Genomic DNA, 23,047 nt, shown 5'->3' on the forward strand with positions numbered 1-23,047 from the left:
TGACTTCCTATCCCTTCGGACACACTGGGCTCCTCTATTCCTCTTCCTCCCCAGCTGTTAAGCGGCCATTTCTCTGGTGAGACCCAGCTGTTTTATACAGCAGCCAACAATTGTCGTCTGGTGTCCTCTCTGCCCCTGGAGTGTCCCAACTTGTAGGTCCTCTCAGCAGTCGGAACTGCATAACACATGGATGGACCCACACGTATTTTCTGTCATTTTACCCTTGACCCTTCCCACTTTGCATTCCTTAATTAATTATACAGGAGACAGGGTCTTATGTAAACCAACTCACTCTGTAGCCCAAGATGACCTTGAACTTCTGACCCTCCTGCCTCTACTGTCCAAATATCAGGCTTACTAGCATGCCTAAATACTCTCAGCATACGTAGTGCTGGGGATGGAGCCCAGGGTCTCAATGTCTCATCTAACTTAGCCTTATCCCCCTGCCCTACAGTTTGTATATTTAAAGTCGTGAGTTCATATCCATACATCCAGTTCAAATCTATAAGGAAATGCTAGCCCTTTCATTTTTCATATTTGCATCTCCTTTATCCGGTGAATAACTCTTTATACTAAGGTGTATATATATATAAATCTAGCTCCTGGCACCCTAGGCTAGTGGCTTTGATCCTGGCCACCTCCACACACATGGTTCCTATGGCAGTTCTCATATTGATTCCACTCTGCTCCTCTCTAAGCAAGCACTAGAATGCCAACCATATTTGCTGTCCCACCATATTTGTTGAAATGTTTGAAAGTGAATTACAAAGGTGGTACCTATCTACCCACTGAACACCACAGATGGGCGTCCTCCAAAGTCTTATTGGAAGGAAGTTAGAGAGAAGGAAGGCATAGAAACAGCCATGTACGTCTGGACTACAAATAACTTTCTCCACACCATTATCCTTGCAGTTGGCTTGACTGTAGTTAGAGGTGGTAGGGGACGTGAAATTGTTCACTCAGTACCTTTTGTTAGTACCTACCATATGCCAGACCCCACTGCCAGCATTAATTGGGAAACTAAAATGCGATACCCATTCTTGGAATTGGGGATGTGACTCAGTAGAGTACTCGGTTCCATTGTTACATGAGAGTTCAAAGCCAGCAGAGGCTATGTGAGGCTCTCTGTTTCTGTCTCTCTTTCATGTGCATGGGTGTGTATGCGAGTGTATGCGTGCACACACACACATGTGCTTACACTGCATGGTGATATGGGAAACCATCACGGTAGCAGAGTGCAGTGTGATGCTGCCATGTTTGCAGGGCAACTTTAGTAACTGGCAGCAGGGTGTGCAGAGAAGGCTCCCCAGGGAGCTGCAGAAGGGAATGTTTTTGGTCAGATGGCTTAGACCACCTCTTGTCATCTTGAGATCGAAGGCGCCTGGAGAGCAGATGGCAAAGGACTCAGTATTTGGGACACATTTTCCCACACACCATTGAAGATTGAGAATGACGACAATGGAGATGTGGCCTGTGACAGTTACCACAAGATTGCTGAGGACGTGGTGGCCCTTCAGAACCTGGGTGTGTCCCACTATCGATTCTCCATCTCCTGGCCTCGAGTCCTCCCAGACGGAACCACCAGGTTCATCAATGAAGCTGGCCTCAACTACTATGTTCGATTGATAGATGCACTGCTGGCTGCTGGCATCACACCACAGGTGAGTGTGGTCCCTGGAGGCAGTGGGTCAGAGGAACCCATTTATTATACAAACAAGTGCTGGGATATTATTTTATTCATTTACTCTATATATTTTTAAGGTGTGCTGCCTGCTGCTCATATCCACTTATTTATTTATTTATCAAATAGGGTCTTATGTATTTATTTATCTATTTATCTACATTTGAGGAAAAAGCCTCCAATATCCCAGCAGACCTCTTACTCCTTATGTAGCTGGAGATGTTCTTGAACTTCTGTTCTGTATCCCAGATACAGACTTTCAGGTGTGCACCACCGTGCTGTATGGATGGAACCCAGGGCTTGATGCATGCTAGGCAAGACTCTATTGCGAACCCCAGATTGTGTGCGCACGTGTGTGTGTGTGTGTGTGTGTGTGTATCAGAGAAAATCTATATAGGAGTGACCACTTTCCTTCCCCTGTGTGGATCCTGGAGTTTGAACCTAGATCATCAGGTTTGGTGGCAGGCACCTGCTGAGCCATCACCCAAGCACCTAAATGGTTTTGTAACTTGAGTTTTGAACTGTCCATAGATTCACATGGTGCAGAGTTAGAGAATGAAATGTTTTCTTCCCTGTCGTGGAGAAAGTTCAGAACTCCATGAACCTTTCCGTGTGAGTGTCCTTGCATGTCTCATGTCGCTGGCTTCCTGAGGAGATGGTGGATACAACATTGATTTGGCTTCCCCCCAGGTGACCATACATCACTGGGACCTGCCCCAGGCACTGCAAGACATTGGGGGCTGGGAGAATGAGACAATTGTGCAGCTGTTTAAGGAGTATGCAGATGTGCTCTTCGAGAGGCTGGGGGACAAGGTGAAGTTTTGGATGACACTGAATGAGCCCTACGTCATTGCGGCCCATGGCTATGGCAGTGGGCTGTATGCTCCAGGTAAATGTCCGAGATCCAACTTGTCCGCTCTTTGGATAATGACATTCTTAGGACAGTGAAACCTTGGGATCCAGGTATCATGAGAAGTCATGGCCAGGCAGTGTGTTGTAGTCCCTACCTCCACGGGCCTGGGGAAAAGGCTCAGCTCTAAAGTGCTTACCATGCAGGTCTGGGGGTCTGAGTTCTCGCTAGAACCCATGTAAAACATAAAACATACAAATAGAAAAACAAGGTACAGTGACACCTTTGTAACCCTATCCCTAAGAAGGCAGAGTCAGGTGACCCTTTGAGGCTCCCATGTCCCTCAGTCCAGCCTAGTTTAGGTCCACAAGTGATCCTGTCACACAGAAGAAGGTGGTCTCTCTCTGAATGATACCTAAGTCCTCTGAACTCCACCTACAGTCACACATGTCAGCACATGCTCCTGCACACACACACTAAACTTGAAATGGATTGGGAGGTATTTCTCAAATCACAGATAGATGCATCTTCTGTGGCTCTAGTTGGCACTTTGATTTGAGCACTTGTTCTCCTGATGTGGTTATTGTCGCCCTTGGGTGTGTCCTCCAGTCCTGACTTTATGGTGTCCCCTAGAGCTCTAGGATGTCAACTGAGCATACGTCATAGTAGAAGTCCCACCAGAGGAGGGGACATAAGCCACCATAGATCAAGTACCTTCTCTCAGCCAGAGTGCTGCTGGCTGCTGCCCACAAACAATCCATTCCCTTCTTACAAGCACTCTTTGCTGCCTGTTCTCCTGGGAAAGGCACTATGAGGCTGACTACTGTCTGCCCTCCAGTAGGAAGGAGATGTTGGATTGGAGTACCAGTCTCCCAGGTGTCAAATCCCTCTTCCCATACACAGGGAGGATGGTGTTTTCTGCTGACATTCCTGTGTGTGTTTCCAGGAATCTCCTCCAGGCCTGGCACAGCTCCATACACTGTCGGCCACAACCTAATAAAGGCTCACGCTGAGGCTTGGCATCTCTACAATGACAAGTACCGTGCTAGCCAGGGAGGCCTGATTTCCATCACCATCAGCAGTGACTGGGCTGAGCCCAGGGATTCCTCTAAACAGGAGGACGTAGAGGCTGCCAGGAGGCATGTCCAGGTGTGTCCTCTGGGTAATATATCTTCTTGGCTCTCTTCTCTCCCACTGTGCTCTGAAAGAAGTAGATGGAGACCAGGAATCAAAGGTTTTAGATCTAAGCCAGTTTTGTTCTTACTTGATTTTGTGATCCTGAGGGGAAATGCTTAACTGTTCCGTTCTTCAGGTTTTTCAACAGTGAACTAGATGTTTCTTACTCAGAAGTTGCTGTGACAGAGAGGGATGAGTTATAAGAGACTGGTTTGTTTTTTTTTTTTTAAAGATCTTTTAAAATTATTTATTTGGTTTTTGGAAACAGGGTTTCTGTGTGCCCTGAAAATCCTGGAACTTAATTTGTAGACCAGGTTAATCTGGAACTTACAGAGAACTTTCTGCTTCTGCCTCCAGAGTGCTGGAATGAAGATGTGTGCCACTACCACCTGATTTATTTTATTTTTAATTCTCTGTTTGCACGTGTGCCTGTGAGTGTAGGAGTCTGTGGAGGTCAGAAAATGGAATCAGATTTCCAGGAATTGTTGTGAGCCATATGACCAGGCTCTTGAGAACCAAACTCAGGTCCTCTGGAGAGCAGCAAGTTTCCTTGACTATTGAACCTTCTCTCCAGCCAGAGACTGTGTTTTAAGTCTTAAAAAAAATTGTCTGTGGGTTGCAAGATGGCTCAGTGGGTAAAGGTGCTTGTCAATCCAAGCTTGGTGACTTAAATTCTATTCTCAGAACCCATGTAAAGAAGGAAAGAGGCCTGGCAGTAGTGGTACACGTGTTCAATGCACCACCTAAGAAGCAGAGGCAGGCAGATCTTTGTGAGTTTGATGCTAGCCTGGTCTACACAGCAAGTTCTAGGAAAGTCACCAAAGCTACAGAGAAGCCATTTCTTGGGGTGAAAAAAAAAAGGAAGGAGAAGCAGCTGTAGAGAGGGCTTACCAGGTAGGAGCACGAGGTTGCTTTTTTTGAGGCGGTAAGTTCAATTCCCAAGAGTCATGTGGTGGTTCACCAGCATCTATAGTGTGACCCGATGCCCTCCTCTCACAGAAAGGAATACACCAGATAGAGCACTCATCCATATTTTTAAAAATACAGGAAAGAAATCAGTGCTTCTCTAGGACTGTAGAGATGGCTCCTCAGTTAAGAACACTGTCTGTTCTTCTAGAGGACCTAGGATCAATTATCAGCACTAACTAGGAAGCTCACAGGGTCTGTAAGTCTAGTTGTCAGGGATCATACACCCTTACACAGATATGCATGCAGGTAAACACCAATGAACATAAAATATAAATAAATTTAAAAATAAGAAGGAAGGACAGAGAGAAGAGACTCCAGAGTTGTCTTCTAACCCCCAGCATGGCACCCACTCTCACTGCACCTCATACACATAGACACACACACCACCACTGCCACTGTCTACACTACCAAAAAAGATAGTACAGGGCTAGGGAGGAAACTCATTGTTGAGTGCTTGCTTAGCATTCATGGAGCCTGAGGTTTTGTTTTCAGCTCTGCATAAGCCTGCTTGTGGTGATGCATGCCTGTGAGCCTAGCATTTGGAGACTGAAGCAGGAGGATCGGGAGTTCATGGGAATCCTTGGCTACATAGCAAGTCTGAGGCTTGCCTATGCTACAGTGAGACCTTGTCCAATGTAGGCCTCACTGGATGCAGCACTGACTTGATGGTAACTTCCTCCACTCTAACCTCTACAGTAGGTTATAGAGGAGGCTTGTAGCCATCACCTCTGGGTGCCAAGAGTTCCTTAAATTCTGAGGAACTCCAGCGCCCCTAGTTTCTAATTCTCAGAACAGTGATGTCCTTATACAGCCCCTGGAAGTCTGTAGTATAGTAAGCAGAGGCCAGCAGGAAACAGTCATGTGCAGTGAAGACCCTTGACCCGAGGGAGAGAGTGACCCCGATGGTACAGCCTCCCCTAGCCTGCTGGTGCCCATGTCAGTTTCAACAGTGATTTACCCCCACACAGTTCATGGGAGGCTGGTTTGCACACCCCATCTTCAAAAACGGAGATTACCCGGAGGTGATGAAGACACGGGTGCTTGAAAGGAGCCTGGCGGAGGGCCTCAGCAAGTCAAGGTCAGTGCTGTGTCCTCAGCAGTGATTGAACGGTGTGAGTGTCAGTGCCAGGAAGGGCACCATACCTAGAACTCGTGTCCTTGCTATGAAGATGGCATGTGATAGCATCTGTAAAACTCAGGAAGACACTTAGGGTCACCCATCACCTCTAACTCTTACAGTCTTCTGCACCTTCTCTTCTGCACACAGTTCTCAAGGGGAGGGCAGGAGGGTTTGAGGACGACACCATTTATGAGAGTGCTCCAAAGTCTCCCGTGCTCCGAAGTCTCCCACTCTGCACCTTGTCCATATGTGGCTGTCCGTTAATTCCCATCTGTTGCAGGAAGAGGGGTTTCTGATGAGATTGAGTGAGCCACTGATATATGGATGGGGCTTTTGTTTGCTTTGATTTGATTTTTGTTTTTGAAATAGAAGAAAAAAATATTGGGTGAGCAAGGGAGGTGGGGAGGGTAGAGCTGAAGAAGGGGAAAATATACTCAAAACATTTTGTACGAGAAAACTATTTTCTTTTTATAAAAAATGTATTTATTATATATTCAGTGTTCTGTTTGCATGCATGCCTACACACTAGAAGAGGGTATCAGATCGCATTCTAGATGGTTGTGAGGCATCAGGTGGTTTGTCAGAATTGAACTCAGGACCTTAGGAAGAGAAGGCAGCAATCTTGACCTCTAATCCTCCTTTTCAGCCTGAGAAAGAATATTTTTTAATTAAAACAAAAGAAAACTGAGCTCAATCCTGGCACGGGAATGTGCCCGGTGAGACATCGCTATTAATGTTATTGTTCTCCAGGATAGCCCCAGAAACTGTCCCAAGAGTACCCGGTACTAAGCAACTCCATTGCCTTGTTCCCCAGTTTACTTACTTGCTCTGTTTATCACCTTGAGAGAAAGCCATTGCTTGGGGACTGTCAGGCACATACTTTTTGTCACTTGGCCAGCAGATGGCAGTGGTTTACAACAGAGCATCCCTGCTTCCCTGATCTGCTCTCTTCCTGGTTGCAGCAACTGGAAGTGATGGTTTCCAAGGTGCTGTTAATACTAAAGAGAGTAATAAAGGTCAGGGCAGAGTGCCCCACCACCAAAGTGATGTTCAGAACAAGGCTGCCTGTCTTCAAAACCAACACCCAGCTGGGATTGGAGGTGTGACATGTGGAAAGGCACAAAGACATGGTCCCTGGCTTTATGGGAACAGACTCAAAAGCCCTACTTTAGCTCATCTGAGCAGCAGAGGATGATAGAAATTCAGCAGACATTCATTCCTAATAGCCTTTGAGTCTTTCTTTCAAGGTCTGCCTTCCTTCCCATCTGAGGATATTAAAAACTGTAGTTCTTACCTTGTAGCACACACCTGGCCTGTGTAGGGCAGTTCTGATGTGCAAGTCTATGCCACTGTGTCTGATGTAGCAGTCTGCTAGTGGACATTCTGGGCCCTGCACACAGCTTTGCTCAGCAGATACTGCACACCTGGGTCAGAACTAAGTGGTAGGGTCCATAGGCAGAGTCTGGCTCCTCCAGCAGCTGACAGGCCAGCATGGGATTCTAGTCCTCAGTACAAAGAAAACTCTAAAGACAACAGGAGCTTGGTAGACCTGGGGATTTCAGAGCCAAGGCAGGGCACTGTAGGGCTGGGCCTCAACAAGAAGCTGGGGCAGCAGAGGTCGCTGTGTCTCAGGGCTACGAGTCAGGCAGAGGAAGACTAAGCAGAATACATACAGCAGAGCTGAGAGGAGCCTGCTGCAGGGCAGGGCCACAGGGAAGCTGGACAGGGACATGGCCTTGAGGCCACAGCTGAGGGGCCATTACAGACTCCAGAGAGAGAAGCAGGGGTTGAGATCACAGGTCAGTGAAATAATCAATCAGACACGGAAGTCCACAATCCAACATTCAGTTCTCAGAACTCCCCGTTAGTAAGGACAGACAGCAGAGGGCTCCTGAATGAAGCAAGCCCAGGAAAAGAGAGGAACAAAGTGTGAGCTGGGAGAACACGTATGACAAAGATTAAATTAAGAGCATAAAGGAATAGTTAGAAGAAATTACTTCAGATGCAGGCTTGGTTGTCAAACCTATCTTACATAATAAAACTCAGAATGTCTGAAGGTAATGGACGGTAGTGGGGGACGCAGGTAGCATACCCAGGACAGTGAGACCAGTGTGCAGAGTGGATCTTTGGGGAGGAGAAGGGATGTAGCAGCAGGCAGGAGCATCACCTGAAGAGCTTCCCTTTGTGGGAGCTGCTCTAGTCATAACCACGTGTCTGGAGTTCCGAGTGCCCCTACCCTGTCCAGACAGTCTCTCCTCAAAGTGTGATTCCTCCTGATTCTTCCCCTAATGGCTCCCTCTTCCCAGGCTTCCTGAATTTACAGAGAGCGAGAAGAAGAGGATCAACGGCACCTTTGACTTTTTCGGGTTCAACCACTACACCACTGTCCTGGCCTACAACCTCGACTATCCTGCTGACATCTCTTCCTTTGATGCAGACAGGTAAGACAAACAACAGGACACCTGAGGAGGGAAGTGCTCTTTTCCCAATGTAGATTCAGGTCTGTCATCCTCAGAACATACCTGATGGTCTGTATAGCAGGATTTGCTTGATGGCTATCGCACGTGACAGCCATGTGACATGGCATCTCCCTCCTGCTTTCCCTAACACAGGTCTTTGGTTTCTTTTTCAATACAAAGGCCAAACTATTATATCTGTGCTATATAAATAGTATAAATACATGGAGGAAACACTGAGAAACGAGAATAAGATATTCTTGCATGAGGCTGGAGAGATGGCTCAGTAGTTAAGAACACTGCCTGCTCTTCCAGAGGTCCTGAGTTCATATAACAGCAACTACATGGGGACGCACTCTCTGATGGTAACATTTACAATTCAGCAGCAGACAGGAGCCGGGGACATGTGGAGTTGTTCATGTTCATGTGAGGTGCCCTATGTGAATAGGATTCATGGAATTTTAGATGTAACAACTGAGGCTACCCTCTGGGGTTTATAAACCAGATGCATTCTTTACCTTCTGAATTTGTAGGGGCGTTGCCTCTACTGCAGACAGCTCTTGGCCTGACTCTGGCTCCTTCTGGCTTAAGATGACCCCTTTTGGCTTCCGGAGGATCTTGAACTGGCTGAAGGAAGAATACAACAACCCTCCAATTTATGTCACAGAGAATGGAGTGACCAGACGGGGGGACCCAGAACTCAATGACACCGACAGGATCTACTACCTCCGCAGCTACATCAATGAGGCCCTCAAAGGTAAGAGCTCCCACCTCACTGCCTGACTCCAGTGAGCTCCTTCATTGCTGGAGAATCAGTGTCTGCAGGACAGTAGCCTGGCCCCTCGGGGACACTAATGACAAGGCCCTTTGCTCAAAGGATTTTGAGCCTTTGCTTGAGGCTAGAATCAGAAGTCTTTTTCCTTCCTAGACTCACCTACCCACAGCAAGTAAACCCATTTTCCTGTACTGGCCTGAGATAGTTCCTGATTTTAGTCTTTCTTGCTGTTTGGCATCTCTGCACATTGCTTTCCTCTGTGAGCAGACAAGGGTTGTCTGGTGGCTCTAGGGCTGTTTGTTTGCAAGATAGAAGGACTGGGGTGGTAGCTAAGGTGGGAAAGTGCTCGCTGTACAACCGCGAGCCCTGGGTTCAATCCCAGACACCATGTGGAAAGCTGGTGTGGTGGTGGGTGTTTGTAATCCTGGCACTGGGGAGTGAGAAAATGGTGGATCCTTGGTGTTCTTTGGCTGGCAGCCTAGCCTACTTGTCTAGAAAAACAAGGTGCATAGAACCTGAGGCTCATCTCTGGCCTCTACATGCACCACACAGCATTCATATGGACACACAGCTACAAACTATGTGATATACATATTATGTATGTATATATATGTGTGTGTATATATATATATATAATATGTGTGTTATGTATATACATATACATTTGTTTGTGTCTATATGTAAAGCCCGTGCTCCTCTACATCAAAGGAACAGACAGGAGGTCTTAACTACAGCTCAGATCTTTTGCTTCTAAACACTCCTGCCTCTTCATGGGTATATCAAGATCCTGACTCAGACCAATCCCCGAGCTACAGAAGAAAGCTGTGGGGTTAGCTCAGGCTATCCTAGTTCCATTCAGAATTGAGTCTTTGTAGAAAGATACCAATGGTCCCGCATGTCCACTGTAGAGGACCTGCTAGCACACAGGAAGGGCCTCAAAGTTGGAACTCACACTCTACAAAGCAGAACAGTGGGGACAACTATGAGCCCGGCTTCAGGAGACCTGGCACACAGGTGTCTTGATGTAAAGTGTTCACACCCTGCATCTTTTTTAGCCACTGTACAGGATAAGGTGGACCTTCGAGGATACACATTATGGAGCATAATGGACAACTTCGAATGGGCCACAGGATTTTCAGAGAGGTTTGGTGTGCACTTTGTGAACCGCTCGGACCCTTCTCTGCCAAGGATCCCCAAGGCATCGGCCAAGGTCTATGCCTCTGTAGTGCGCTGCAATGGCTTTCCTGACCCTGCACAAGGACCTCACCCTTGTCTACAGCAACCAGACGGTAGGTAGTCCTGGGAGGAAAAAACACTTTGTGATAAAGGGTAGAGGGAGCTCCTGTTTCCACCTACCTTCCTCTAGTTCCTGGCCTTCTCCTGCTCTTCTGTCCCCTCCATTCATTAGCATGTGCTCCAGGTGCCTTTGGGCTGCTGCAGGACTCTCCAGAGCCTGTCTGGATCCTGCTGTGGGAATGAGCAGAGCTAGATTCCTCCAGTCCTACCTCAAAGTCACTGCTGCACCTTCCTTGAGAAGGACAGACACTTCCAGGTAGTTTCTAGGTCAAGCTTAAGGATTGCATAAATAATACAGCTAGTACTTATTGGGTGACTATAAGACATAAACGGCTATGACAATACCCACAATACTACACCAACAGGCTACAATTGCCCGGCCCTGCATCTGAACACCTAGGAAGTAGAGGCAGTAGAATTTGAAGTTCAAGGTCATCCATGAGTACCTGGCATAACTGAGGCCTGCCTGGGCAGCATGAGACCAGTCTCAAGTGAATAAAGGATGTGGCATTGGGTGGCACAGTGAGATGGCTCATGGTTTTGCAGGGAAAAGCGTTATGGTGTGAGTTTAATACTAGGAGCCCAAAGTGAAAATAGAGACCTGAAAATTATGCTCTGTCCATACATGAGCATCATGGTATGCACATACAAAAACACAGCCATGAAGGTATCCATGCCAACACCACAGCGGTGACCTTTCTTTTGTTGTGTATGTTTGGGAGGAGGGTACTATGCAGTCTCTGGACTCCAGGATCAGCAGGACCTTTCCAGAATGCCAGAACCTAAGCTCCATTGTCCTCTCCTAGATGCTGAACCCACTGCCAGCCCTGTGAAGACAGAAGTGCCCTTCCTGGGGCTGATGCTGGGCATCACAGAAGCACAGACGGCGTTGTATGTGCTCTTCGCTCTGCTGCTTCTTGGAGTCTGTAGCTTGGTGTTTCTATTGTACAAATACTGCAAGCGCTCCAAGTACCGGGAAACACAGCCAAGAGAAAGTGAGCTGAGTCCAGTGTCCTCCTTCTGAGTAGTCACCAGCTCCTCTGTTGTGCATGGAAGCCCTGTGCCCTGTGCCTGCTAGCACAGACTCCTGACCACAATGGACTCTTCATCAAGGCTTCCTGCACTGTGGGAGATGGTTTTTATCTTGAAGCTTTCTAAGTTCTCAGTTGAAATGAAAAAGCATCTTCTTCAGTACTGGGAATTTTTCTGTGGACTCCTAGAAGCTTGCACGGTCCTCTGTGGAAATGTAGAGACTGAACTGTCTAGTGGTTCTGTGTGTTCATTTCAGTGTCTGATGGCAGACTCCAAACTAGATAAGTAAAAGTGAAAAGCAGGTCTAGCTGCGATACTACATGTCTGCCCGTAATCCTAGCACTCAGGGGACAGAGGCAGGAGGTGCTCCAGTTTGAGGCCAGCCACAACCACACAGTGAAATCCTGCTTAGGGGTGAGAGGGAGCAGGGATTGGGGGCGGTAGAGGTCAGGGACATAGATAGTACGATGGAAAAATACTTGCCTATCAGATTCAAAGATCTGGCCTAGCCCCTCACCACCAGTGTTTGGCTAACTTTAAAAGGTTGTTATGTGGTTAGAGAGATGGTTCAGCAATTAAGAGCACCAGCTGTTATTTTAGAGGACCTGAGTTTGATTCCCAATGCCCACATGGCAGCTCATGTAGGAAACATCAGTTTTAGAGGATTCAATGCCCTCTTCTGGCCTCCCTTGAAACCAGGCACTCATTAAAGTATAGACATACATGCTGGGACACTACACATACAGATAAATAAAAATTTAAAAGGAAGAGTAATTATGTCTGTAGTTGTGTTTCTTACAAGCATTCCTAACCTAAAGTATATATATAAAGTATAGCCCTATCCAGGGAGCTGAAGACATGGCTCAGGAGTTAAGAGCTCTGCCTGCTCTTCCAGAGGACATAGGTGTTGAGTCTCAGCATCTTACAGCAGCTAACAACTGTCTGAACTCAAGTCCTGCAGATTCAATAATCTCTTTTGGTTTCTGTGGTTACTACATGCATATGGTACACAAACATACATGCAGGAAAGCACTATCCACATATATTATCTTAAAAATCCTATTAAAGGTTCCATGACTAGCTTAGCAGTCAGGAATTCTTTGGTGAATACATTCTTTTTCTGTTAAGTTGGCAAATGGGTTTGTTTGGTTTTGCATGTTTTCTACCTCCAGCTTTCTTTGGAACTCTACACAGAAAAAAAAATGGTCTTGAATTTAGGGTTAGCTTTTAATTAGGCCTGTGCTTGAGAATATAGGGATTATAGACATGCACTACCATGGGCTAAATGTGGGTGTTTCCAAAACAGATACTGAGGGCATTACTTGGGCAGAAAGATTCCTGACCAAATGTTATCAACTGGAGCTAGAGAGATAGGTCAGCAGTTAAGAGCACTCGCTACTTTTGCAGAGGTCCTGGGTTCAGCTTCATGCACCCACAATGGCCTACAATTAATTATCCTTAACTCCAGTTCCAGGTATTATGGCACCTCCTCCAGCTCCACAAACATCAGGCAACGAGTAGTACCTTTACATACATTTAAGCAAAACATTCATACACATGAATTTAAAATAAATCTTTGTTTTTTTTTTAGAACATAAACCCTAAGAGTATTTGGATAGCCAGGCAGTGGTGGCACATGCCTTTAATCCCAGCACTTGGGAGGCAAAGGCAGGCGGATCTCTACAAAGCCAGCCTGGTCTAGAGTTTCAGGACAGTTGGGGCTATACAGAAAAACCCTGTTTCATCCCCCCACTCCCGAAAGAGGATATAAAAACTTAGGTTTTGAAGTAGGAAAGATGTCTGTGAGAAAGATTTAATAAATTAAATTAATTTAATAAATTAATAATTTATTAAAATCTATCTGACCACATACAAATAAGAGGGCTCTTGAGATTGTTCAGCAGTTCAAATCTTACAACCTTAACTTACACCCAGAATACGTACAGGGGAAGAACTGATTCCCACAAATTATCCTCTGATCTCCTTACTCTCTCCCTCCTTATAATGAAAAACAATTTTCAGGAGGCTGGAAAGATTCATCAGTACTTAAGAGTGTTTGCTTGTTGCTCTTGCAGAGGATCTGAGTTTAGTTCAGTTCTGTGTCACCTTGACTCCAGGAGTTCGGATACTCTCTTCGGGCTTCGGGGGGCATCTACCCACATCATAAAAAATAAATCTTTAAAAATAAAAAAGAAAGATTAAAGGACAAAATATTCACAGCATATGCTAGTAAAGAGCTTTCTTATGTGCAGAGTTTTTACAATTCAGTAGGCAAAAGACAAGTAAAACTGGAGGACAGTTTCAAAGTAAATCAGCATGGCCAGGATCATTGAAAGACAACCATCTCACTAGTCATGCTGTAGACCTTTAATCCCTGCACTCAGGAGGTGGAGGCAGCAGATTGTGAGTTCAAAGCCAGCCATTTTTCAAAACAGGGTTACACTGAGTAGCCCTGGCTGTCCTGGAACTCACTGTGTAGAACAGGTTGGTCTTGAACTCAGAGATTTGCCTGCACCTATCACTCAAGCACTGGGATTAAAGGTGTGTGCCATCACTGCCTGGCTCAAACCAAGTCCATTTTAATAACCACAGACTGCAACTAATGGTGGGTAATCAGTTGGGTCCTTATGTTCAGAAAACTTCAACAGGCAATAGTAGGAATAAGGCAACTAGCTGTGTGTAAACAGGTCAAGATCTTCAGAACTGTAAAGAAGGAGCAAGATGCAGGGAAGTACATACAATATGATCCCATTTATTTAAAAATAAACATTACATATTTGCTTATATGCATAAAATTTTTCTGAAAATTACATTAGAAATTACTAATAGAGGTTGCCTCTGGGGAATGGTAGTGGGGTATGACGCCATGACAGAGACACCATTATCTTATATTTTGGAGCTTTTTCAACCATGTGTACTTTTTTAAGAGATAAAGTTGAGAAGGAACCTTCTTAATGAAACATGAATTATGTACATTCTAAGATTTGTATTTGATTTTCTTCAAGACAAACTGACTTGAGGTACTTAATGTTTTTCCAGGATTCACACCCACTTGACAAGTATTTTTTAAAAAATCATATATTGACTCACTGTTGTGGAGACAATATCTTATTCAGCCTACGCCGGACTTGACTAAAGATAATCTTGAACTTTTGATACTCCTGCCTCTGCCTCCCAAGTACTCAGACTACAAACATGAGATGCCACACCCAGCTTGCTGCATTTTTAGAAGACTGGATTTTAAATTAATCGGTTGCTAGCAATTTTAAAAAACTCACATTTTTGTTGTTGTTTTTGAGACAAGGTTTTATCTTGTAGCTCTGGCTGGCCTGAACTTGCTATGTAGACCAGGCTGGCCCCTGAATTAGACTGCCTCTGACTCCTAAGTGTTGGGATTTTCAGTGTGAGACACCAACCACACCTGGCAAAACTCTCTTTAAATAATGTAAATAATATGATCAATGCAGAAGACTGGAAAAATTCAAGACTACAAGAAAACTAGAACATACAGTCATCCATTAACAATGTTGTCTCTTTCTTTACATATATGTTAACACAATGTCCTCTACACACAAAACTTACAAGCTGGACTCAGCCTATGCTAGGTCTCCTACCTTCTTTTCACTAACACACAGCAGGCATTCAGTAAACATGGCAAGTGCTAGATTAGTATGTACCACTTCTCAGCAGAAATTACATCCACAGAGAGCATTTAGTTGTTTCCAGTTTTTAAGTTAAATTAGTAATAGCTAAACTTTTGCAATGATGATCATCACTACTTAGAAAAGGTTATTGTTAAAGTATAAAACATTAAAGTTTCTGGGCATGTTTTCAGAAAGGTTCTGCTGCCCCCAGTAGCTCAGTAGCTACTCTACTTCCTGCCAACACTCCCATCTTACAAATCTATTATCTAACGGGAGAAAGCTCTTTCTCCAATCACTAATCCAAGTCAGTCGTCCCTGACATGCAGTTGCTCTAAAAACAGAGGAACTGTCACACATACCCACCCCATGGTTCAAACATCACAACTTTTAGTGAAAGTTCAGTTAGTGAATGTCTTCCAAGCTCTTAGGAATAACCACCATGAAGGAAGGTGTGTTTTAGTGCTCTATCCTAGTTTACCCTAGGTCCTAGAAGTGTGACTGGTAAATATGAAACTTCATAACAAATGTGAGTGTGCAAATTAAGCTGCAGACTGGCCATTCTCAACTGCTTGGCATCGATGAGAACAGATTACAAAACAAATAAATGCCTCAGTGACCTGGGACACTTGGGGTTTGGTCTCCATAACATTTAGAATCCCTAAATTTTTACTTTTTAAAGAAAAGATAGCCAGTCATTTTGTTGACATTTTCAGGGCAGCACTGGGAGGAAAAGTTAGATAAAAGTGACCTTGATACAGCCCTGTACGACAGAAAGATGCTTACAGCAAAAATAAGATTATTCTCATTTTTAGAAAACTTTTTTATTCAAGGTTTAAGTAAGATCAAAAACTACAAGATTTTGTTTGCTGTTGATGAGTGCAAAGAGAAATGCTAAACACTGGTTATCACCTGGTCAGCTAGCAGAGTGCTCTAGGGTCAGATTACCCAATGACATACCAATTACTTTGTGTGGCTTAAAAATCTTGAAGCAAAAAGTATTCTAAACGAAACATTGGACTAGAGGGCCGTAAAGTTTGAGTAGGAACTGGTAGGTGGCTGGGAGAGCAGCTGGTTACCCTATACAAGGACCTAGCATCCAGCTATGTCATGCTTTGACATTTTCAGGTTAAACAACTTTAACTCATAACCTCTAAGCAGAAATAAAGGCTGTATACATGGTCTGAAAACAAGCAGATTCATTTCTCCAGCAAAGGTCTAGCTGAGTGGAACCCTAAGGGAAACAGCGAAGACTGCACACACTGTGCCTGCTATACTACATCTGCTGCGTAGAGTTTCCGTTCCAAGTGTTGTTTTCGTCTTCGCCGTCATCTTGAGTCCTCAGTCTATATATTTTTCCTTCCTTTTTAAAGTCCTCTCCTCGTTTTTCCAGCACTCTTTTTCGGACTGGTTCCCTGATATGAAAAACAAGGAAAAGAGGGAAGGGGACATAAAACACAAACAATACAAAGCTGATTCTTCACATTTCTGATGATGGCAACTATATATTATTTTTGACTCAATAATGATGTCCACGGGGAGTATCTGTATGTCCCTCCTGCAATAATCAATTTTATTAGTCTTTAGTAATTTAATCTCCTCAGTTCTATAAGTCAAACCAGTCAAATCATATTGTCCATTTTCATAATGACTTACTGAACCTCAGAACATGAATTTAGTTAACTAAATTTAAAAACCTCATACAAGCTGACACAAACACTAACATCTACCTCTGAGATCACCCTAGAAGCTACATAAAGCTGCAGCTGAACCTTAACATATAGAAATGGTCAGTCATTTGCAATCCTTTCAAAACTTTTCCCAGTAACTTACAGCCAAGAACACATAGGACTTCCTTATTCCAAACAGGAAGTAAAGAGTCTTAAGTTTAAAGAATTTTTTTGTTTGTTTTTTTGAAACAGGGTTTCTCTTTGTAGGCTGTCCTGTAGACCATGCTGGCCTTGAATTCAGAAAAATCTATCTGACTGACTGCCTGTGCCTCCCAAGCATTGGGATTAAAGGTGTATGCGGCCGCCACTACCACCCAGCAAGTTTAAAGAATTTTATTAGCAACGGAAAGTGTAAAAACAGCGGAACATAAAGCCTCACCCTTTCTCATACACACACACTCTACCCTCTGCCTCAAGTCCACTCACCTGAGAAAGTTTCAACAGTTCACATGGCATCCTATTCCATACTATAGTATACAGAATTAAATATTTCTACCTACTCTTCAGGAAGATTAAGGATATTATTGATCTATTGCCTGACACTCAAGATAAATGCCATATCAGCTAATCACAGGATTCATTTATATAAATCACCACCCACAGAATCAGTGAAACATTGGACTAAGTGCCCAGACAGCAGAGCAATGGCTTCCAGGGCTGACAGATTTGCTACAATGTCTATTATAGGTCCAAGAGGAGTGGGAGCGTAGTGGGGAGTAGCTGTAACCCTAGTACTTGGAAAATGGAGGCAAGAGGATCAGGAGTTCAAGGTTATAGACAAGTAGTTAAGAAGTCAGCCTGAGCTGTATGAAACCCTGCATCTCAAAACACCTCAACCCCTGCAAGACAAATGCTAATGGAGTGTGTTTAACAAGAATAAGCATTGTTAGATGGTGGTATACCCTCACCTTCTGGATAATACTTTCTTCAACCTATTTAGAATATGCCATCAGAGTATGGGCTATCAGTACGGTCTGTATAACAAAATCTTTGATCTGTGATGAAAATAAGGCCTCTTGGTTAAAGAATCAAGTCTGAAGGCAACATTTTTTTTCTGTTCTTGTTTTTCATCTTCTGTTTGGCTCAAGGTTTCAATGTGTAACCTAGAAAGGATTCAAATTCATGATCCACAACCTCACCTGCCCACCCACCAGGCTCTCAAGTGCCAGAGATTACTATGCACCCTGATAAATCTGGCTTAGAAGCATCATATTCAAGGGTGTACTTAGTTTTTTCAGTGTGATTTTCTTCTGAGTGACTCAAATAAGGAAATCAGCCAGTAGATCAAAGAAAACTCAGATTAAAATTCTCTATTTTCAGATTCCTGCAGAGAAACTATGCAAGCTCAATGAGGTACTGAAACAGACTTAGGGGAAGGCCTTACCCTCTCTGAGGAGCGGAAGGGGGCTAGGGTTGGAGGAAGGTTGGGGAGTAGGAGGAGAGGAGGGAGGGGAAACTGAGATTGATATGTAAAAGAAAAATAATAAAAATTATAGTTCGAAAAAAAGGAAAAAATTATGCAAGACTATAAGCAACCAGTGCCATTGTATTAAGCAAAATATGGCTAACAAGAAGGCCAGGTGAGGTGGCACAAACCTTTAACCCTAGCACTTGAAAAATAGAAAGGAGAAGGAACAGATCAATCTGATCTACATAAGTTCCAGACCAGTCAGGGCAACACAGTGAGACCTCATCTTAAAAACAAATGAATGACAACAGAAAAACAAGGCTAGCAAAAAATAAATTACATACATGGGAGGAAAACCTGTATTAGTAATGATGGAATAAAGAGAGTTCAGTGAACAGGGGAAAAAGAGGCAACATTGCTTTTCTAGCACCAGGGAGTAAGAGATCTATTGGACATGACCTGGGTATTTTACCACCAGAAAAAAAACAAGAACATATACCTTTTCTCTGACTTGCTGGATGACATAGGGTTTGAAGGCTCTGAGGATGTGGCTCTTGCTGAAGTCTGTGCAGGAGGAGGATTACTAAATAAAAAGTTGCTAATTAGTCTCCATATGGCCAGGAATGGATAAAGCACCGTCCCCAGCAATGTCCAAATGTCTCTACTGGAAGAGTGGACAATAGATGTGGCTGGTCGTCCTGCCTAGAAAGTAAATAAATAAATAAATAAACAAACAAGCAAGTAAAGACTGTATCAGTACAACTGAATCCCACATGGGTCTTAGATGCTTCTTTTATCTGGAAATGAGACTCTACTGTCTCAATCCAAGAAAGTGAAAATGATCATCTTTACTGATTTCCATGTCCCATGAACTTAGGTGGACTCCTAGAGCTACCTGCCTTTGTTTCTTTCTATTTTTTGAGATGGGCCTCACTTTGTAGTCCTGGCTGTCCTAGAATTCACTCTGTAGACCAGACTGGCCTTAAACTCACAAAGATCTGCCTGCCTCTGACTCTGCCACCCAAGTACTGGAATGAAAGGCATATATCATCACACCGAACTGTTTTTACTTTTTAGAAAGCAATTAAATAATTTTATGTGTATGTGTATGCTTGAATGTATGTATGTGCATCACTTGTGTGCATAAGCCCACAGAAGTAAGAAAAGGGCATGAGATCCCCTGGAACTGGATATATAGACAGTTGTGAGCCACCATGTGAACACTAGGAACCAAAATTGGGTCTTTAGCAAAAGCAGCAAGTGCTCTTAACAGTTGAGCCAGCTCTTCAGCCCCTATTTATGTTTTGAGACAAGGTCTCACAATATAACCCACACTAGCCAGGAACTTAGTATGTGAACCAGGCTGGTCTTCAACTCGAGAGATCCACCTCTTTCTGCCTCCCACATGCTATAACTAAGGGGGTGTGCCACCACACTTGGATGAATCAACTCAAAAAAAAAAAAAGAATAGTCTTCTTTTCTTGCCTGTTTTGCCTATATACTATATATGTCTACTACACGTGTGCCTTGTGCCCAGTGAATCAGAAAAAGACATCTGGGCTGGGCAGTGGTGGCGCTCGTCTTTAATCCCAGCACTTGGGAGGCAGAATCAGGCAGATTTCTGTTAGTTGGAGGCCAGCCTGGTAGATAAGATTGGGTTCCAGGACAGGATCCAAAGTTACAGAGCTGCTCCGTGTTTTCAGGAAACTTAACCTGTGTCCTCTAGGAGAGCAGCACCTTCTCTTTTGTGTTTTAAAAATGTATATGCACTGGTGTTTTGCCTGCATGAGGGTGTTGGGTATTCTGGAACCGGAGTTACTATGAGTTGAACCTGGGTCCTCTGGAAGAGCAGTCTGTGCTCTTAACTACTACGCCATCTCTCGAGTCCCCACAGTACCTGCTCTTAACTGCCAAGCCATTTCTCTAGCTCTGAACCAACTGTTTCTAAGAAAAGTAAACTTTGGCAATAAAATTAACAACTTTGATAATAAAAGTCTCACTAATTAAAAGAGAAAGGCTTTTTAAAAAAACAAAACCAAAGAAAAGTAAGTAAGTAAAAGATTAAGATTTAAAATCCAGCAAATACCATGAATTCTGATGGCACGGCTGTTTCAAGTGTGCTGGCGGCTCAAGTTTAGAGTAGGAAAAACTATACTGACCAGGACATAAAAACTCAGGTGACACCTCAGGTAGGACCCTGGCAACATCTTAGCTTTCTGACCCTCTTTTCTCCTTGAGAGATGAAAGTACTAAACTTACTGGGTGTAGTGGCACACATGTTTAGTCCTGGCACTCAGAGGAAGAGGCAGGAAGACCTCTTTGAGTTCAAGGTCAGCCTAGTCTATACAATGATCTCTATAACACAAAAAGACCCTCCCCCCCCCAAAAGAGCATGCTATACTTGAATAATTAAATCTAATTTTTTGTCATACATATATTTTTACTGTGCTAGACAGTCTAGTCATAGGCTAAGAGTTCACAGAGGAAACAACACAATATTTGTTTTCTTCTGTAAATTTTTCTGCATACAAAACAGTTGAAAATTCAAAGCCTCACATGTATGTAAAGTGGGAAAAGATGATTTTTTTAAAAAAAACAAATTTAATAATAAAAGAAAACTCAAAGTCTCACAAAACATTAGCATTGCAAATTTCTAAAACAAAGAATAAATGTACTATAAATTGATTCAATTTTGTATTTTAATTGCCCACAGCCTTTTTTCTCTTCCAACAATTCTAAGCAATGACCAAGAATAGAACAGACAGAAAACCCAAAGAGCAGAACCCAGAACTGTGTGCATACTGGCAACAGCACCACTGAGGCACTGGGGGCGAGCTCCAGATCCAGCAGCTTCCTCTTATAGTCTTCTCTGGTGAACTCCCTCCTGGGAAACATAGTTGCTAGCGAAAAATTACCGTAAGTGTTGCCAACAGTCTGGAATAGAGAAGTGGATGTAAACCTTTAAAAAGCTGCCTTTAAAAAGTAAGGCACTAACAATCTGCATCATTTTTGATTCTAAAATGACTGTAAGAAAATGTCTTAATTTAAAAAGTTTAATTAGACATAAATTCAAAAACCTCTTAAGAAAAAACTGTTTTAAAAAGTAGTTGGGACATACTAAATCCAAATGGTTTAAAAAATCTTTTAACATCTACAGTATGACCATTATCTTGCTGTTGGCAATTACAATAAAGTAGTCCCACACTAGCTCAGAATGGAGTATAATAAAGGGTTCTTTATTTAGGGGTAGACTCACGGATCTACAGTCCTTTGCATGAGTGGGAAACTGAAACTGAATCGAGCAGCCAAGAGGGCAGGGATCTGTTTTTATAGTACCTAAGGCCATGGCCTATCAAAGGCCATTGGCTGAAGGATTTTTCCAGCATCTTGCTTTATTCCAACTGCTGCAGGTAAATGGAGGCTGTGTGGGAAAAAGAACCTTCTTCTGTGAACCAGCTGGACGGCTCATGGATTAAAAGTGCTTGCTGCCATGCCTGACCACTTGAGTTAAGTCCCAGGAGAGAACTGACTTTTCAAGTTGTTCTATGACCCCACACATGTGCTGTGGTGTGCACATGCCTCCCCCACTTCCCGCATAAATTAAATGCTGTAAAAAACTCTTTAAAAGATACCTGTCCCACTAAAGCTTCTCTGTGCTAGGACTGAATTTTATCTTTGTAAAGGAACATGGAAAGATCTATGGATTTGTTTTGTTTTCGTTTGTTTATTTTGAGACAGGGTTTCTCTGTAGCTTTTGGAACCTATCCTAGAGCTTTTGGAACCTATCCTAGAACTCACTCTGTAGACTACAAGGATTAAAGGCATATACCATCACTGCCTGGAATGGACCCATACTTTGCTTTATCTATCTATCTATCTATCTATCTATCTATCTATCTATCTATCTATCTATTTATCTATCTATCTATCTATCTATCTGCAGGGACTAGACTTGCAATCACAGAAATCTGCCTGCCTCTACCTCTCAGGTGCTGGGATCAAAGAAGCATGCCACCATGCCCAGCTAAAAAGTTTTTCTTTTTGGGGGCTGGAGAGATGGCTCAGAGGTTAAGAGCACTGGCTGTTCTTCCAGAGGTCCTGAGTTCAATTCCCAGCAACCACATGTGGCTCATAAACTATCTATAGTGAGATCTGGTGCTCTATTCAGTCAGGCAGGCATACGTGCAGGCAGAACATTGTAAATATAATAAATAAATAAATGAATAAATCTTAAAAAAAACTTTTTCTTTTCTTTTTTTTAAGCTGGGCTTGATAGTAGGGGCAGGAAGATATCTGAGTTCAAAGCCAGCTTGGTCTATGTAACGAGTTCAAGGCCAGCCTCTTCTGATGGTAACAGTGAGACCCCATTGCAGTATAAGTTCCTGAACCTGAAATTATATGTATAGTGTGAGTCATTTATATCTCAGGATGAAATGGAAGTTCTCTTAAAATGTAATAATTTTTATTTTATGTGTACTGACTATTGTCATAAAAGTCTGGTAACTTGAGTTTGACTCTTGGAACCCACTAAGAAAGTTGATTACAACAAACATGTATGCCCACATTCATACACACACCTACACTCAAACATCAGACACATACAACAGTTATAAATAAAAACATGAAAAATGGTATCTATAGAATTCTGAAATGGGGTTTGCATTAATGGAAATAATGGTCATTGTCATTTTTTTAAAAAAATGTATGTATTTGGAGACATGATCTCAATCTGTACGCCAAACCATTTCAAATATTTTATAAGAAAAACTGATAACAGTACAAATGTTGGTGAGTCATTAGCCTAAGTTTTCCAAAGGCTAGTTAAGACCCCAGCTGTTGTTAGACTTGACTGCACAGCTGCTACTTTGATATTTGTTTTGCAATACTATGTGGGAGGTAGGGGGACATATGCA

General features: G+C 43.4%; 2 protein-coding genes across 3 annotated transcripts in view; one reads left to right on the forward strand and one right to left on the reverse strand.

The window, feature by feature from the left end:
• Positions 1-12,129, forward strand: part of LOC146895001 (lactase/phlorizin hydrolase) — a 35,665-nt gene extending 23,536 nt beyond the window's left edge. The window contains exons 10-17 of the mRNA XM_087906569.1: positions 1,371-1,661; positions 2,372-2,570; positions 3,478-3,680; positions 5,645-5,754; positions 8,103-8,237; positions 8,786-9,009; positions 10,083-10,316; positions 11,130-12,129. Of these exons, the coding sequence (XP_087762695.1) occupies positions 1,371-1,661; positions 2,372-2,570; positions 3,478-3,680; positions 5,645-5,754; positions 8,103-8,237; positions 8,786-9,009; positions 10,083-10,316; positions 11,130-11,347 (1,614 nt within the window). The 3' untranslated portion in view covers positions 11,348-12,129. The remainder of the gene's footprint in view (positions 1-1,370; positions 1,662-2,371; positions 2,571-3,477; positions 3,681-5,644; positions 5,755-8,102; positions 8,238-8,785; positions 9,010-10,082; positions 10,317-11,129) is intronic.
• Positions 12,130-14,087: 1,958 nt separating this feature from the next.
• Positions 14,088-23,047, reverse strand: part of Ubxn4 (UBX domain protein 4) — a 37,081-nt gene continuing 28,121 nt past the window's right edge. Inside the window, exons 11-13 of one of the 2 annotated variants that reach the window (XM_048443758.3) lie at positions 20,937-21,068; positions 18,634-18,836; positions 14,088-16,411 (exon numbers count right to left, since the gene is read on the reverse strand). In XM_048443758.3, the coding sequence (XP_048299715.1) occupies positions 16,273-16,411; positions 18,634-18,836; positions 20,937-21,068 (474 nt within the window). In that variant the 3' untranslated portion in view covers positions 14,088-16,272. The remainder of the gene's footprint in view (positions 16,412-18,633; positions 18,837-20,936; positions 21,069-23,047) is intronic. The other variant, XM_048443759.3, reaches the window with a different exon arrangement.

The sequence above is a fragment of the Myodes glareolus genome, chromosome 5, assembly GCF_982192425.1.
Source record: "Myodes glareolus chromosome 5, mMyoGla1.1, whole genome shotgun sequence".
In the NCBI taxonomy this organism is placed as follows: domain Eukaryota; kingdom Metazoa; phylum Chordata; class Mammalia; order Rodentia; family Cricetidae; genus Myodes; species Myodes glareolus.